The 15660-nt window shown below is 35.1% G+C and overlaps 2 protein-coding genes across 3 annotated transcripts in view; one reads left to right on the forward strand and one right to left on the reverse strand.

Annotated features, from left to right (window-relative positions):
* Positions 1-11764, reverse strand: part of RhoGEF64C (Rho guanine nucleotide exchange factor at 64C) — a 68312-nt gene extending 56548 nt beyond the window's left edge. For both annotated transcript variants that reach the window (XM_065304146.1, XM_065304145.1), the window contains exon 1: positions 11469-11764. The gene's annotated coding sequence lies outside the window, so the exon portion shown is untranslated. The remainder of the gene's footprint in view (positions 1-11468) is intronic.
* A 919-nt stretch (positions 11765-12683) lies between these two features.
* LOC135793263 (mucin-5AC-like) lies at positions 12684-14923 on the forward strand. The gene is made up of 2 exons (XM_065304152.1): positions 12684-12757; positions 12818-14923. The coding sequence occupies exons 1-2, from the start codon at positions 12748-12750 to the stop codon at positions 14833-14835; spliced, it is 2028 nt and encodes a 675-aa protein (XP_065160224.1). The 5' UTR covers positions 12684-12747; the 3' UTR covers positions 14836-14923.
* The last annotated feature ends 737 nt before the right edge of the window (positions 14924-15660 follow it).

Below are 15660 nucleotides of genomic sequence, written 5' to 3' on the forward strand. Positions count from 1 at the left end.
GGTTATCCGTGCATACGAGAACACTATTAATACCGAACGGAATAAATCGTATCGCGGTGGAAGATCTGAAAACAATGGACGCCTTACTGACATATCAGTGATTATTTAATTAGCGTAATTTTCCTGTTATTTATTCACGTTTTATTATTTTTATATCGTGGTGTAATAAATCTCCAAGAAAAAATAGCAAGTGTTATGTTCAGTACTTGTACCGCAACTCAAACAATACGATTTTCTATAAAAACTAAAACTTTACAATAACTTTTAACGGATTTTCTTGAACAAGTCGAGTAATAGATATAAAAAAGCAATAAATCGTAAATTTTCAATTCCTCCCGGCAGAAATACAATAAAGTTCAAGTTCAAATACAGTTTTTCACACATCTGTAAAACTTCCACAGAAATATAATCCGGAATACAATCGGAAATATTTCACACTTTACTTCAAATCACACTTCAGATCATGTACAGTTGGGTTGAGCCTTTGAGACATGCACTCCTCTGTCCCGTACATGCAGGAATTATTCATGATTCATGGATTATTTATCGTCTGAAAGATTTCTGCACACAGTTCCAGGTATCTAAGTACGAGTACAAGAGTTGCTTCGCGGAACGAACGGCTTATTGTTACGAATTGTTATCATTTCCAAGTGCTCAAGTTTAAATTGAATAGAACGGCGATGATTTGTGGTGATATATGATGATAGCAGGACAAGTCATCACCTTCATTACCTAGGTGATAAAGCACAATGGGAGAATGATATTGCAATGAGGGTTAATGAATGTAAAGATGAAAATAAGATTTGCTTACTGTAAAGTTGAATCAAGAGGATATGAAAATAGAATGACAATTATTGATATTATAAATCTTAAAATGAATTAATTTGGAAGTATTTGTGTATTCATTTGATAAAATTGTTTGTTATCACTTTAAACAATCATCTATTAATGAAAGATTTATGATATATGCATTTCCAATGAAATAATCAGTGACTAATAGGATGTAGAACTTGAAACAACACATCAATGTTCATTTATTATGACAAATATGCATTTGTAAGTGTTTTCCTTCTTGTTTTGCTCAGATAATAAAAACTAACTTTTTCAAGTGTCGCCATCTATGAATTCTAAGGTAAACTAAACATAAATAATATAAATTTTTATATTTATCAAATTCTACTTAAAATATTTAATTAACCGGAATAAAACCTCTAAAATATTAATGCAGACGTCGATAAATATTAATAAAGTACGATAAAACGAAGATAAAATAAATGGCAAATTGCCAAATCGTAAAATGGCAACGCTCTTAAATTCCAGCAGAGAAAAAGCTCTGTATTTGTATAGATACGCATAAATAAATAAATTTATAAATATTCATTTATTCCCAAGAGAAGAATGAATATTCATGCGTTGTCTATTTGCATAAAGTTGATTTCGTTTCAATATTACTTCAATTCAAAGAGATCTAATGCGAAATATTGTGTAATCTTGAATCAGTTTGGTAACGTTTGCAAAATTTAATGTCAAAATTATTCGAAAACACTGGTGCGAATTCAATAACTCAATAAAATTGCAAACATGCTTGTTTCATCAATATCGGCACGTGTAAATGCAAATGAAATGAGTTTTTCTCGTCGGTTTCGTTTGTATGCGAGCAAAATGTGAAATTTGCAGTTTTATTTAGCAACCAATATTAGATTATTATCAGGCTTTAATAATAATTACAATGCGGCGTGTTCGACTTCGAGCAAATAGTGTTCGCATATTCATGCACTATTAACGAATTTCTAAAAATAAAATAAAATAAAATTGCACACATTGCAGTAAATTCAACTTTATGCAACCAACAACACACAGAAACATAACCAAAACCATAAAACTAACTTTTTTACGAATAAATATAAATAAATATGTTATAGCCGGAAGTACAAGTGATAAACCACTATCGACATGACGAGTATTGTAAGAGTTGTAAGAACAACACCTGAAGGTGAGTAATTTTCTTTTCGAAACTGATTGATATGCGTGTTATGCTGTGTGTTGTGTGCCCTAGCACACAACTGCATCTCATTGCGTGTTATTTACGATATATATTGAGCTATTGAATACTTTTTAGTGTGGCAACGCTGACAAGTTCCTAGTGCCCGCCGTAGAGGACTATAAGATGAGTTCACGCGAAAAATGCGCGTAACGGTACGCAGGCATGGTCAGTGTCAATCATTCGATGTCCTGCACTCGCGACCAGGATCAACTTTTGCCCGCCGCTGTGCATAAATGGCACTCGTCTTTGTTGTCCTGCCATATACAACGAGATGCGCCACATTCAGCCGCATTCAGCACGCACCGCTACTGCTAGATAATGCGGATATGTTTAATGTTTTATTTTGTCTTTTGAATACAAAATAATTCCACTGTAAGCTGTGTGAAGCAAGTGGCCGTAAATGTGCATTTTGAGGAAGTGATTCCACACATCGCATCATTATAATTTACATGCGTAGTTTTTCTAATGCGAGATAAAATAACAGAAATTGCTGTATTTATCGGCGCGTTTCTTGTCCGCGCACGTCTAACTTATGTGATGTGTATTATTGCATTTATTGCATGTATTGCATAACATTGTATAGGGAATGGACGCTTGGAAAGGCGCCACACGACTTGTCTTGTGCCCTGCGTCTGATATAATATTCGACGTGATTGGAAAACTTACTCAGTCGCTTGATGGGCGGCCGCATCGCATGTGCATGCGCATGTGATTTTAGCATACACACGATCTGATAGTGCGATGATATTATGTTCTTGCCGCACGAACAACACGAAGGGTATAATGGTGAGTAATGACATGTGACGAATTGTGAAAAATTTAAGCAGGAAACTGCATTTTACTTGGTATAAAGATAGGCAACCAAGTTAACACTAAACATACATAACCAAAATATTAAACTTGTGCAATATTGTAATTTTAGATTGTTATCTTTATGATTCTTGATGGTTACACAACATTTCCTGTTAATAATTCATAACAATTTTCATTTTGTGTTTCTGTGGAAGTTTTCCTCTATAATTTAATTTTCTCGCTTTTCTCTGCAATTTTTTGTGTCACGTTCACTTCCTCCTATTTCCCTGCTTTCCACGGCTTGTAAACATATCTAATTCGTTTTAATTGCGCTGCCTTAGCGCCGACAAACGCTCAAAATGTACAAAATGTATAAAATCGTAGACTTCTAGCTCATGCTCTAAAAATTACACGATGCATTCAGCGCGCCAGCGCACATACTCATCCTTCAAACGCAACTAAGTAAGCGTTCTAAGTAAACATGGCCGAGTGCATTACTGCTTTTGTTGCAACTCGCATGGCGTGCGCATTCCGATATGTAACAAGCGGCAACGCGCAGCGAGTTGTTACCGGTTAGTTGTTGGTTGTTACATTTAAAAGTGTTTGTATGCGATTGCGCGCGATTGCTCGCTCGACTATCAGCGCGGCGTATCTGTGGACTACATAACACCGAGTTAATTATTATTATTGTAAATATGTGCGCTTCTTGTTAGCCCGGCTGAACGAAACCTGCCTGTGTGCTTCTTTCTATGTGTGCTATTCGTACAAGTGAAGCAATATGCACGGTAATCAACTAGTTGAAAAAGATAGGAAAAAGAGTTCAAAACTCGTCGCTTGGTCAAAGCAAATACTTATAGAGTGCAACTTGTTAATTCTAGTTCACGACACATAAAAATATATAAATTTTAGAGAAATATTTTAATGTCTAGGCAGTAAAACGAATAAAATTTAATAATATGATTGGAGATTGAAAAAAATTAATCAAATTTTAAGTGGTGTGGCTTTTAATAAATTTAATTAATTGCCTCACGAGTTGAGTGGCGTTAAAATGGTCAAGGAAATCTGACTTCAAGTTCAACTGCTTACATTCAACCTTCTTTCTTTGGTTGTGTTATGTTCAAATCATCTAACACTTAAAATAATTTATAAAAAAATGTTTACTAATTGTAATTTATTGTTACTATTGCCTACATATTAATTAACTGCCAAAATTTCTTCAATTTTTTTGATTTGAATTTCGTAATACTTACAAATTTAGAAACAGTAATTATTATTAAAAAAATAATAATTGGATGTTACATATTTGCTCGTCCTCGTGCCAGATTTGATACGCATCTATTCCGATTCGATTCGATTGCAAACGCTTTGTGCGGTTTTGCTTTTCGTATTCAAATAAATAACAAAAAATGTAATTAGATCATCTCTTCGTCCATTCGCAGATAAATAGCATTGGCGAGTGTAGCGTAAATGAACGTAATTCGATTCTTTGATATCGACTTCTTTCTGCTTTTTTGTCGGATCAGAAATGTTTGGACCGAAACGAGATCGAGATGGGTGTCCGCGAGTCCGAGACCGAGTTTTAAATAACACACATCCGTTCTATTCAAGCGTCCGCCATTCATTGTGCGTGTGGTCATCCACAAAGCTCGCGCGAAACCAGCTGCTCACCTGGCTGGAACGATGGCGACGAAATGCAGTAGCCAAATGTGAACAATGAAGTCATCAATAAGGCCTCACAGGATGTTCAAGACACAAAATTTTAACTTTTAATAAAAATTTTTGAAACTAAAAAATCATTTTTTGCTCTGTGTGGTTTCAGTTTACATCCAGTGACCGCGAATGAGCAGCGCGATATCAAATTAACACATTCGCGCATCATGGAAATATCGCCATGAGTGTCGTGATTATCGTGAGAATATACGATTAGCGGGCGCAAGTACCATCGCCGGCAGCCAGCAGCAGTCAGCATCCACGAGCGCTTTTACAGTTAGCGCGATTTCCGAGCTGAGTAGACTCCGCATCTTTTAAGATAAGTACTCCGGGAGTACCTATGTGCAGTACATATACAAAGTATCAGCCGCACAAAGAACTTCGCTGCCCATAAAGGCTGCACATGTGCGGGGACTGATGATAACATTGCGGAACGAAGTGGAAGATGCGCCAGGGCATGTAATGTATGCATTTGCGATAAGAACTCGATTGGAAGTAATTCAAGTCGTTGAGAAATGAACAAAGAACAAGAAACTTTAATGAAATTAAAATAAATTTAAATTTTTATGCCAAAAACAAAAAATATTTTTAAAGTAATTTTTTGGTGATTTAACTTTGTTATTATTCTAATTATTGCTAGATGTAATCTAATAATCCGTTATCATCTGTTTTAACATAAAAAATCACATAACTATAATTTTCATCTCGGAATGTTCGAAGACAATATTTTTGCTCTTACTTAATAGCAGTCGCGCGTCAGTGACTTTTTTTACATTCTTTCACATTTTCTACGAGTCTACGAGTCTACACAACCGCTGGTTTTCCATATTGCTGGGATGGTAGATCTCTATCTATCACCGGCAATAACTGCTATTTTAATACGATTGTTAATGAACGGATGGAGCCGCATAGACTGCGAGGCATAAAATCCTCGCAATCGAAGACGTGGAATTGAGAGAATTAATAAACGTGTGTGAAAATTACGTCAATCAGATCCAACGGTATCTGAGAAATGTTTGCGCAAATCAATATCTACAATACTGGAATTCGTTACACAGCAATAACAAAAGAAAAATCATTTCAGTTACATCAGAAAATTTCATCTCACAATAAATTCTTTTATATATTTTTTGTTCTTTGTGCTTGTTTTGATATCGAATTCGTCGTGCTTTCTGTTAAATGTTAGATTCATTAAACGCTTTTGGTGTTCAACGGTGATTTGTGTGAATTGTTTCGCTGAAACTGTCGAAATACGAGAATAAAACGAAAGTTTGCTTAAAAACAAACGATACGATACGAAAATTAAAAGAAAGTCATTCAACACGCCTGCGTGCACAGCGGCACTTTGGGAGTTATCGGCGTTTTAAAATATCTCGGCCGAGGCGTTTTTCATCGCCGCCCACAAGCGTCGATTTGCTTCTTTCGGGGTTTAATTGCTCGAAAATGTTACGAAATTCGTTGAGCTTCGAACGCTTCCTACGAGCAACACGCGCTTGTAACAAATTGTACAAAGTAGACTGACATTTCCATTTGTTAACTGGATCCAGTCGAGTAATAATGAAACGCCAACGCGACGCATCCGTGCGCCCAAAATTCAACCAAGAATCAACGTAGAACTTACGTAATTGAGCAAAGATTAATTAAATGAGATCTTATTAACTATTAATTTGTAGGTAATCAGTTTAATCTGAGTATAAATGAATACATAAGGGTGAAAACAAAGTTTCCAGTGTAGCAATTAGAAAAAAATTTAAATTTGTTTAACTTTCTAGTTCTATAAGTATTTTAAAACGTTTAAAACAATTATATGTCGCAATGTGTTTTTCTAACTGCATTTGAGAACATTTGTGACTTTGATTTGGTTTACTTTTGATGCACTCATTAAAAACGTTTATCGAAAATTGAAGGTTTGCGACGAAATAAAAGTAGACTAAAGACTTCCTGCATGAATTTATCCAACGTCATCGTCAACAGATAGATAATTTAACAAATAACTGTTTTGGAATAGAAATCCAAATTTGTTGTGTCCACAAATTTCATCGTCATCTACTTGACACAAATATTTTTATATAATAATTAATAATTACTTACATGTAGCAAATTTTTGAGTAAAAATAAATCCATGGACTTACCTAGAACAAAAACAAAACAATAATGAATATAAATTTTATATTTAATTAATACTATTGCAATAATAGTAACATGATGAATTTATTTCACACCGATTAGAATTTTGCAACATTTCTAATTTAATTTTTAATTTGTTTGCAAAATAAATTTCAGAAAATATCATAACTGTCCTTGGAAGCAACGGTTGCTGCTACTACAACTCTTCTTTCTTTTTATTGTGGTAATACCTATTTGTTGTTATTAATGAGTGTAAAATAAGAATCAATTTTTCATCACATTTCAGTTTCGTCATTTTTATTGCACTTAATTCACGAAATGCGTAGTGATTAATTATAATTAGATTACAAACAAGTTTTGAGGTTATATCATGTTTCTTGTTCAGTGAGTGTGTGTATGGTTGCGTTAAGTTTACGTTTTATTGCTTGACGTAGGTACAAAAGCGATTAATATTTCAACGATTCGACTAGTTGTGCTCATCACGATTTGGCGTTATTTTATTACGTCTCTATGGGTATTATTTTGATCGAATGTACAGTTTAACGATTTAAAGGAAATTATTCTTTGGTTTTGATTTGGATGTTTGCAGTTGGAAAGAATTTGTAAAGGTATTATTTCATCATGGCGGTTATGTGGCAACCTGCTCGAGAAGTGAAGAGAGAAGAACAGTTGAAAATAGAGTTTCTTAAAGGTTAACTTCGGAGATAAAATGCAAAATGGCAAAATCTCAACTTTGACCTCGCTCTGAATAAAATAAATTGTTTTATTTAATTTAAAAGTGTTCTATATTATTTTAAATTTAAATTTATAGAAATTAATTTTCTTTGCAGTTGATATTTCCTTGTTTTTGTTTGTTTTTAAAAATGGTGTTCCAAATACTAAATGAAACGACTTCCATTTATAGCAAAGCGTAAGAGTAACAAATGCCAAAGACTAATAAGGAAATTGAAAAATGCACACGTTCGAAATCAATGCATTAAGTACTCTTTGCAACATATCGAACAATTAAACTCCCTTAATTAATTCAGTTACGTCACACTTCCAGCGCCTTAACATTTCATAATCTTTCAATCTCACAACGGCTCAAAGCAAGGATTTCAACATAGACAACTGCATACGAACAAGAAACAAGTACTTTTATGATTGGAAATTATCATAAATTGAATGTTTGTGTGTTTAATATTCGATTTGTAAAAACGGAAAGTCAAATTATTGAAATATAGGCAACCCACTTTGATTTGGTGTATAATATGTTGCATATATACATAAAAATCCAAGGCTTTGATTCTGCTTTTCAGGAACTACTCCAAAGTAAAATAAAATGTTATGAATTTACAAAAAATCTTCCTCTAACGAACATTCACCATTCAACATTCTTCAAGAGTCGCCGCTCATCTTGAATCTCGTCCCGCACGAGCAGTGCGCCTGTGTCGTTTGTCGTGACTTGGCGTGTTTGCAGAAATTGAACAATTCCAAACTTCAACGACTCGCGGCTAACATTTCGCTGCGTGCCAAACGAACAAGTAAACCGCTCAAGTCGAGATGTGTTTGGTTTAGTCATCTTGCCATTTGTTCAATTATTAAATGTCAAGGTGTTGCATCGCAAGTGCGTTCTGATAAGTGCCCAGTGAAATTAGTTGCATACATACAAATGTTAATTGAAGTATTTCACATCAAATTTCACATACGTATTGTTGTTATTCCTGAAATCGAAAGTGTACAAACACAAATGATCCACGGCATTAATCCCATCAATCATACGAGTAAAAGAAATGATTGTTGTTATTGTTAGCTCAAAGGCAACGTGCGGATAATTAGCAGTTGGCACTTAAATTTCAATTTTCGATTAGATACTAAAATTCTACGATTAGATATTTTAGCTTGCAGGCAATAGTTTTATAGCTGGCGCCCTCTGGCGGCCCCGGAATCAAAGTTGAGTGCTCGTAACCTTTGATGAACTTACGCAACGAATCATTTTACTGGAATCATCCTAATCATTTGTATGGAGCATGATTACTGCTTCATTATGTACTTTGATTAGGCTCGTCTTGTTTCCGACGTCGGCGTCATCCTGACGTTCGAACGCAATCGCTTTTACTCCTCACGCATTCTCCAACATTCGCATTACCAACATGTGATTACAATTACAATTAGTTTCGGTCGTTATTGACCATTGTTAATTTTGCAATAAGCATGAAAATCGCGCTGTTTGTGTTGAAGTACCGCGCCAACTAGTCGTACAACCATACGTACTTGTTTTCTGCGTTTTTGTTTTGTTTTTGCAGTGAGAAATAATGATTATAGAAATTGCAGGAATTTTATCATATGTTTAATCATCGTTCAGTCGCAAATCGCAAATCGCGGCCTTTGTTACATTATCATTAGGCATGCAAACATACGATTGTTTTTATGTATAAATTATAGTGGAAATAAGTCTCATATATCAAAAATATAAAAAAATGAAGAAAAAATTAAATAAAAAGCTATAAATGAAGATTTATTATAAACATATTGCGCGTGCTTCTAATCAGTGGTCATTGGCTTTTCAGAGGTTGCCCCAACACCGTGGTGTATTAATTATTATTTTTTACTTTTGTTTTTTGTTTGTTAATTTTACTTTTGCGCTGAATGCGGCTTGAACTCACTGACCATACTATATTTAACTTGAGTGTTGTTAAGCCAAAATTTCGGGTATAATGAATAACACCACTATAAATGGTAATTAAGGTGAATTAATGATGGTTAATGGTGTATCATTATTATCCATACGTGTATAACTTAAGATTTTATTTTTGTACGTATTATATTAGCTCAAAAGTTTGAATTTTAAAAATTGTAGTTTAGTTGAAATTTTAGTATCTGCATATAAAACAATTTAAAATTTATTTTGAAATTGTTTAATATGTGGTGAGATGATGATTAAATGAATTTAAGATGAGTACAGTTTGGTGGTTTGTTCACCTTCTATTTTATTTTTCTATTCAAAGTGCGTTGTTGGCATATTCACCAAACTATACAAATTTTTTACCTAACCTGGTTTGTGTTTTGCACATTATGCAACCTAATACACTGTATTTGATAGAAAAACTCTTAGTATTCCGTTGATTTATATTAATTTCATGGTATAGATTAAATAATTAATTTAAATTATTTTAAAACTTTTTAGGGTCAAGTTAAATCAGTTAATAAATTAATTTTGGATCTTACTATTTCTAAAATGTTTTTTTTACATATTTTGGAAATACATCTAAACTTAAAAAAACTTAGTGAACTTTAGCTGTCAGGTATCTGATGGATTGATGTAGTAACATAACATTTCTAATTTTATGCTTATTTCGCGCATCTTTGCGAACACGATTAAATTAATTTCGCGCACGCAGTGTAAAAAAACATTAGGAGGTATGAATGTTAACTAGGAGCGGTTTTAAACAATTTAATGTGTTAAATACACCCTAAAATACTGGGATAAAACAAAAAAAGCGCTGATAATAATAAATCTAAGAAGTAATTTCAAAATTTAAATAATTTCGTAAATAATATTTTTAAAATAAAATTATGTACTTCAACCAAAGAAATAATTATATACTATATAAAATATAAATTATTCCCACCATTTTTAGATAGTCTATTAAAATAAAAAGTTTGCAATATATAATTTCCAAACTTTATTTTGCAACATTCTAAACCAAAAACTAAAAGACTAGTTAAATAACTGAATTAAGTAGTTCTATTGTTCAAATTGCATCAGATTATAAAATTATCTAAATTAAGTGGTTTCTAACGAATCAACTACGTGTAAATTAATTTTGATCAGATTAGTATAAGTATTTTCATAGAAATTCAATCAAAACCAATTAATCTCATTAATAAAATCCTCTCTAATCTTTATCAAATCCTAATGAAAAAAAATTAATATTATTATAGCGATACCTTTGGTATTTCTCATAAAGTGTCTACTTAATTAGAATAATTACAAAGTACGAGTACAATAATGAAATCACTGAAAATACGCATTTGAAATAATAAAACATTTTAAAAAGTTCAATAACTTTTTGACGCGCCGATGCTTCACCTTTGATGCATTTACTTGTTGTTGTTTTTTACTGGGTTGACGCAGAGTTCACGTTTTTTAAGTGATGCGACTTGAACGTTTACAAGTTTTTACATTGCGCTGTGCCTTTCGTGACGCATTGCCCAATGCCCACGGTGTATCTTGCGCATCTCCTGCTCACAACATGCGAGTGGCGCAGCCAGCGTAACTGTAAAAAGTGTCGAATGTTTCTGAATAAATTTCCCATCGGAATATTATAACATAATTAAGTCGCATCGCAAACAACGCATCGCTCGAATTCAACCGAAAAACACATCATATTCATATACTTCCCAGATTGAGTGTTACTAAACTATAATTTATAATTTCATCGTGATGTGTATGTTAATTTTAATTTCCACACTTTGTAAACTCGAAAAAATTCAGAATTTCAAGGCATTCAAAGTGTTTGCCTAACAATTTGCTTTAATGAATGCCTAATTTAATGATTTACTTAATAAATAGATTGTTGCTACCTAGATGCGTAGAGTGAGTGTGTGACTCACGAGATGAAATTTAAATAAAACACGACGTAATGTTGCGACAATTTTAACTGCATTTCTAGAGCAAAAAAACACACGAATTGAATTAATTGATCGGCGCCATATGTGCAGGAGGCAGCAGCAGGTGGTTTGCACGCTGTTTTGTTTCGGCACAACTTACTTCTTCTTATAAAACGAAAATTTTAATTTTATTTGCACTTACCGTTGATGTTTACGTTGTTTATAATCCAATATAATGTCACCACACCATTCTTATCCAATATAATTAACTCGAAATTAATTAGCGGACATAGAACTTGAACACTGCACCAGCAACAAATCCACGAATTTGCACGTACTGCACTGGACGCGTCTTGTTGTCTTCGCGCGGCGGAACGAACGGTGTTTTCGTAAAACACAACACGAATGCTCGCGACGGAATGAAGCGGATTGGGAAAAGAAGAAAGCGTCGACCCGCGAGTCCGCGAGAGTCTACGAGCACACCAGCAGGAGAGATACCTGCGTGAGTGTACTTCTTCGGCGCGCACGGTGGAAGAGGTAATGTTTGAGTGTACTTACCAACTGCGCTAGCGTAAACATTCAGGAAAGGTGAGTGGGGTGACTTTGCACACAGATAAACAATGAAATGCGTCACATTTGATTGGAATATTTGGTTCCTTCGGTTGTAAACTTTATTGTTAGAATATGATGTCAACTGATAATTCAAAGCATGCGCACTTTACGAAACTGTCTAACGTCTGAATGTGTATATAGGGTTGTATACATTCTTTACACTGGACGGTTCAAGCCGCAAAGAATAAAAAATGTATTAACATTTATTCAGATATAAAAAATGTTTACATGCATTGTGCTATATTATATTGTAAATATTTCAAATATAAAAAATACAACATAAATTAACCTACGTACAAAAATGATATTTGCACATTTTATATCAAATAAATAAATATTTGTGTTTATTAAAATGTGTTAAGATTGTAAACTTTATAAATAAGTCTAACAATTAGTTGTTCTTTAAGTTTTTAATTTTTTTTTAAACGTTGGCAAATCATAATTTATTATTCCTCCTTATTATTTGCCTTGAGGTAATGCTTGCGCCATCTACTGTAAGAAGTCATAACTATTTCCAACGCAAAGTTCTTAAAGTTTAAATTTTTAAATTCCATCTAATTTTGATAACATCTGATAGTATTTTTAAGTTTCCTTTTGGCTAAATAAACTAATCTTAAAATCTGCCATTATATATCGATTATGCTTGAAAATGGAGCGTCATTATCTCATTAATAAAAATAGTGATGCATTGTTCAAATCCTTTGAGAAGTTTATTGAAACTTTGGTTTTTTTTGATAAGAAGATAATAGTAATCTTTGATTTTTCTACACTAATTGGGTATAAAATGACTGAAAATCGAACTATTAGCCACTCACAAACCAACTCTACTTTGAGTCAGTATCAAGAGCATTACCAACAATCCACTAAGAATGATCAAAAGTAAGTTAACTTTAAAAATATAATTTGATTGAATTATGCTAATCAATATTTTTCTTACAGTTGTACTTCAATTTGCCTGTGTTTGCTTGTTTGTGCAAGTAGCACTCGCAGTCAAGGGACCTGTGCCTGAAGCAGTATGTGACGCCATTTGCCCGATCGACAACCCCATTGTCGCAAACGTGCATTTGCCATACACTAACAGTTGCACTCTGTTCTGTCACTGTGCCAATGATGGTAACTGGAAAAAAGAATGCCCCACTGGCCTTTATTTCAATCCTACCCTAGAGGTGTGTGACTGGCCCAATGCTTCTGGTTGTGATGATGGCTCATCCGCAGCCCAACCGACCTCTTCCCCATCTACCACCCCAACAGCACCACCACCAACAACCCCCACATCCGCACCTTCTACTCCTACTGCTGCACCGTCTACTACTTCTGCTGCACCCTCCACTACTTCTGCTGCTACCACTTCAGCACCTTCTGAAGAATGCGATAAGGTCTGCCCGCCTGTTTTCCCCATTACTGCAAATCTTCACCTTCCACATCCTGATGACTGTACAAAGTTCTGCCACTGTGCCAATAGTGGTAACTTTGCCAAAGATTGCCCCGCTGACCTTCATTTCAACCCTACTCTAGAGGTGTGTGATTGGCCCGATGTTGCTGGTTGTGCTTCTGGCTCATCCGCAGCCCCACCATCATCTACCACCGCTGCACCCTCTACTACTAGTGCTGCACCCTCTACTACTACTGCTGCACCGTCTACCACTTCTGCACCTTCTACTACTTCTGCTGCACCCTCCACTACTTCTGCTGCTACCACTTCAGCACCTTCTGAAGAATGCGATAAGGTCTGCCCGCCTGTTTTCCCCATTACAGCAAATAATCACCTTCCACATCCTTCCGGCAAATGCAATTTATTCTGCCACTGTGCCAATAGTGGTAACTTTACCAAAGAGTGTGCCGATGGTCTTCATTTCAACCCTACCCTAGAGGTGTGTGACTGGCCCGATGTTGCTGGTTGTGCTTCTGGCTCATCCGCAGCCCCACCATCATCTACCACCGCTGCACCCTCTACTACTAGTGCTGCACCCTCTACTACAACTGCTGCACCGTCTACCACTTCTGCACCTTCTACTACTTCTGCTGCACCGTCTACTACTTCTGCTGCACCCTCCACTACTTCTGCTGCTACCACTTCAGCACCTTCTCAAGAATGCGATGCGGTTTGCCCACCTGTTTTCCCCATTACCGCAAATAATCTCCTTCCACATCCTAAAGACTGTGAAAAGTACTGCCACTGTGCCAATAATGGCAACTGGACCATGAATTGCCCCTCTGGCCTTTATTTCAACCCTATTCTAGCGGTGTGTGACTGGCCCAATGCTTCTGGTTGTGTTCCTGGCTCATCCGCTGCCCCGCCGTCTTCTTCCCCATCTACCACCCCAACAGCAACACCAACAACAACCCCCACATCCGCACCTTCTACTCCTACTGCTGCACCGTCTACTACTTCTGCTGCACCCTCCACTACTTCTGCTGCTACCACTTCAGCACCTTCTCAAGAATGCGATAAGGTCTGCCCTCCTGATTTCCCCATTACCGCAAATAATATCCTTCCACATCCTAAAGACTGTGATAAGTACTGCCACTGTGCCAATAATGGCAACTGGACCATGAATTGCCCCTCTGGCCTTTATTTCAACCCTATTCTAGCGGTGTGTGACTGGCCCAATGCTTCTGGTTGTGTTCCTGGCTCATCCGCTGCCCCGCCGTCTTCTTCCCCATCTACCACCCCTACAGCACCACCACCGACATCCAGCACAGCCGCACCCTCAACTACTAGTGCTGCACCGTCTAGTACTTCTGCTGCACCATCAAGTACTACTGCTTCATCCACTACCCCTGCCAATGTTTGCACATCGGTGTGTCCTCCTGACTACCCCATCAACGCAAACCTTCATCTGTCCCATCCTCTTGACTCTCATAAATTCTGCCACTGTGCAAACGATGGTCAATGGGAGAAAGATTGCCCCGCAGGACTTGTATTCAACCCAATTCTTTCGGTTTGCGATTGGTAATTACAGAACAACTGGCTAGATGTTTTATTATATTCATGGACCAACAAACAATTAAATAAATAAATAATAAATAAATAAAAACATAAAAGTTGGTTATGATTAATCTGATAATATTCCTCAATAAAACAGAAATCCGTTTTAGCTAGTAAGGGGCAAGAAATTAATACAAAAAAAAACGAATTCTTAAGTAACACCATAAACCATTATTTAAGAAATTTTAATTTTCAATCATTATTCCAATACTAAGTATGATAAAGGCTATATAATCATATTATACTATTCTCGACTTATTTTCTTAATTGCGTGTAACAATCAAATACTTTTTAATAGTTTAAAGTACAATTATGATAACAAACTTGCAATTTTATAAATTCAACAGATAAATATTTACGAACATGGAATTGTTATTTGCGCACTTATAGATTGCGTAACTAACAATACAACTTCAATTACACTCAAAAATTTCCGAGGTTGGATGAGACATCAAGACTCAATGTACAAATTATTGAATCATTTAAACTTGAAATGTAACCTACCTTTATCTGATACAAATTTTTATTAATGTCTGCCAATCCCATAACTCATAAGAAAACAAATAAATGTATAAACGTATCCAGAAATTTCCCAAAATGCAACTTCATACAAATGATATAAAATGCTTCCTTCTTATCAATTTTTCTTTGAATTTTTAACACATTTTTAATATCGGCAGAAGATTCTCAGTATTATGTTAAAAAGTCATTAAAAAATTGCAATTCATTAACACAGTAAAAAGAAAAAGTAATGAAAGTTTAAAAACATAAATTTCGACAGAAGAAGATAAAT

The sequence above is a fragment of the Atheta coriaria genome, unplaced genomic scaffold (assembly GCF_025399875.1).
Source record: "Atheta coriaria isolate IRGN ID8LTWV9N9 unplaced genomic scaffold, Caltech_Dcor_3.1 hic_scaffold_6_pilon, whole genome shotgun sequence".
Taxonomy (NCBI): Eukaryota; Metazoa; Arthropoda; class Insecta; order Coleoptera; family Staphylinidae; genus Dalotia; species Dalotia coriaria.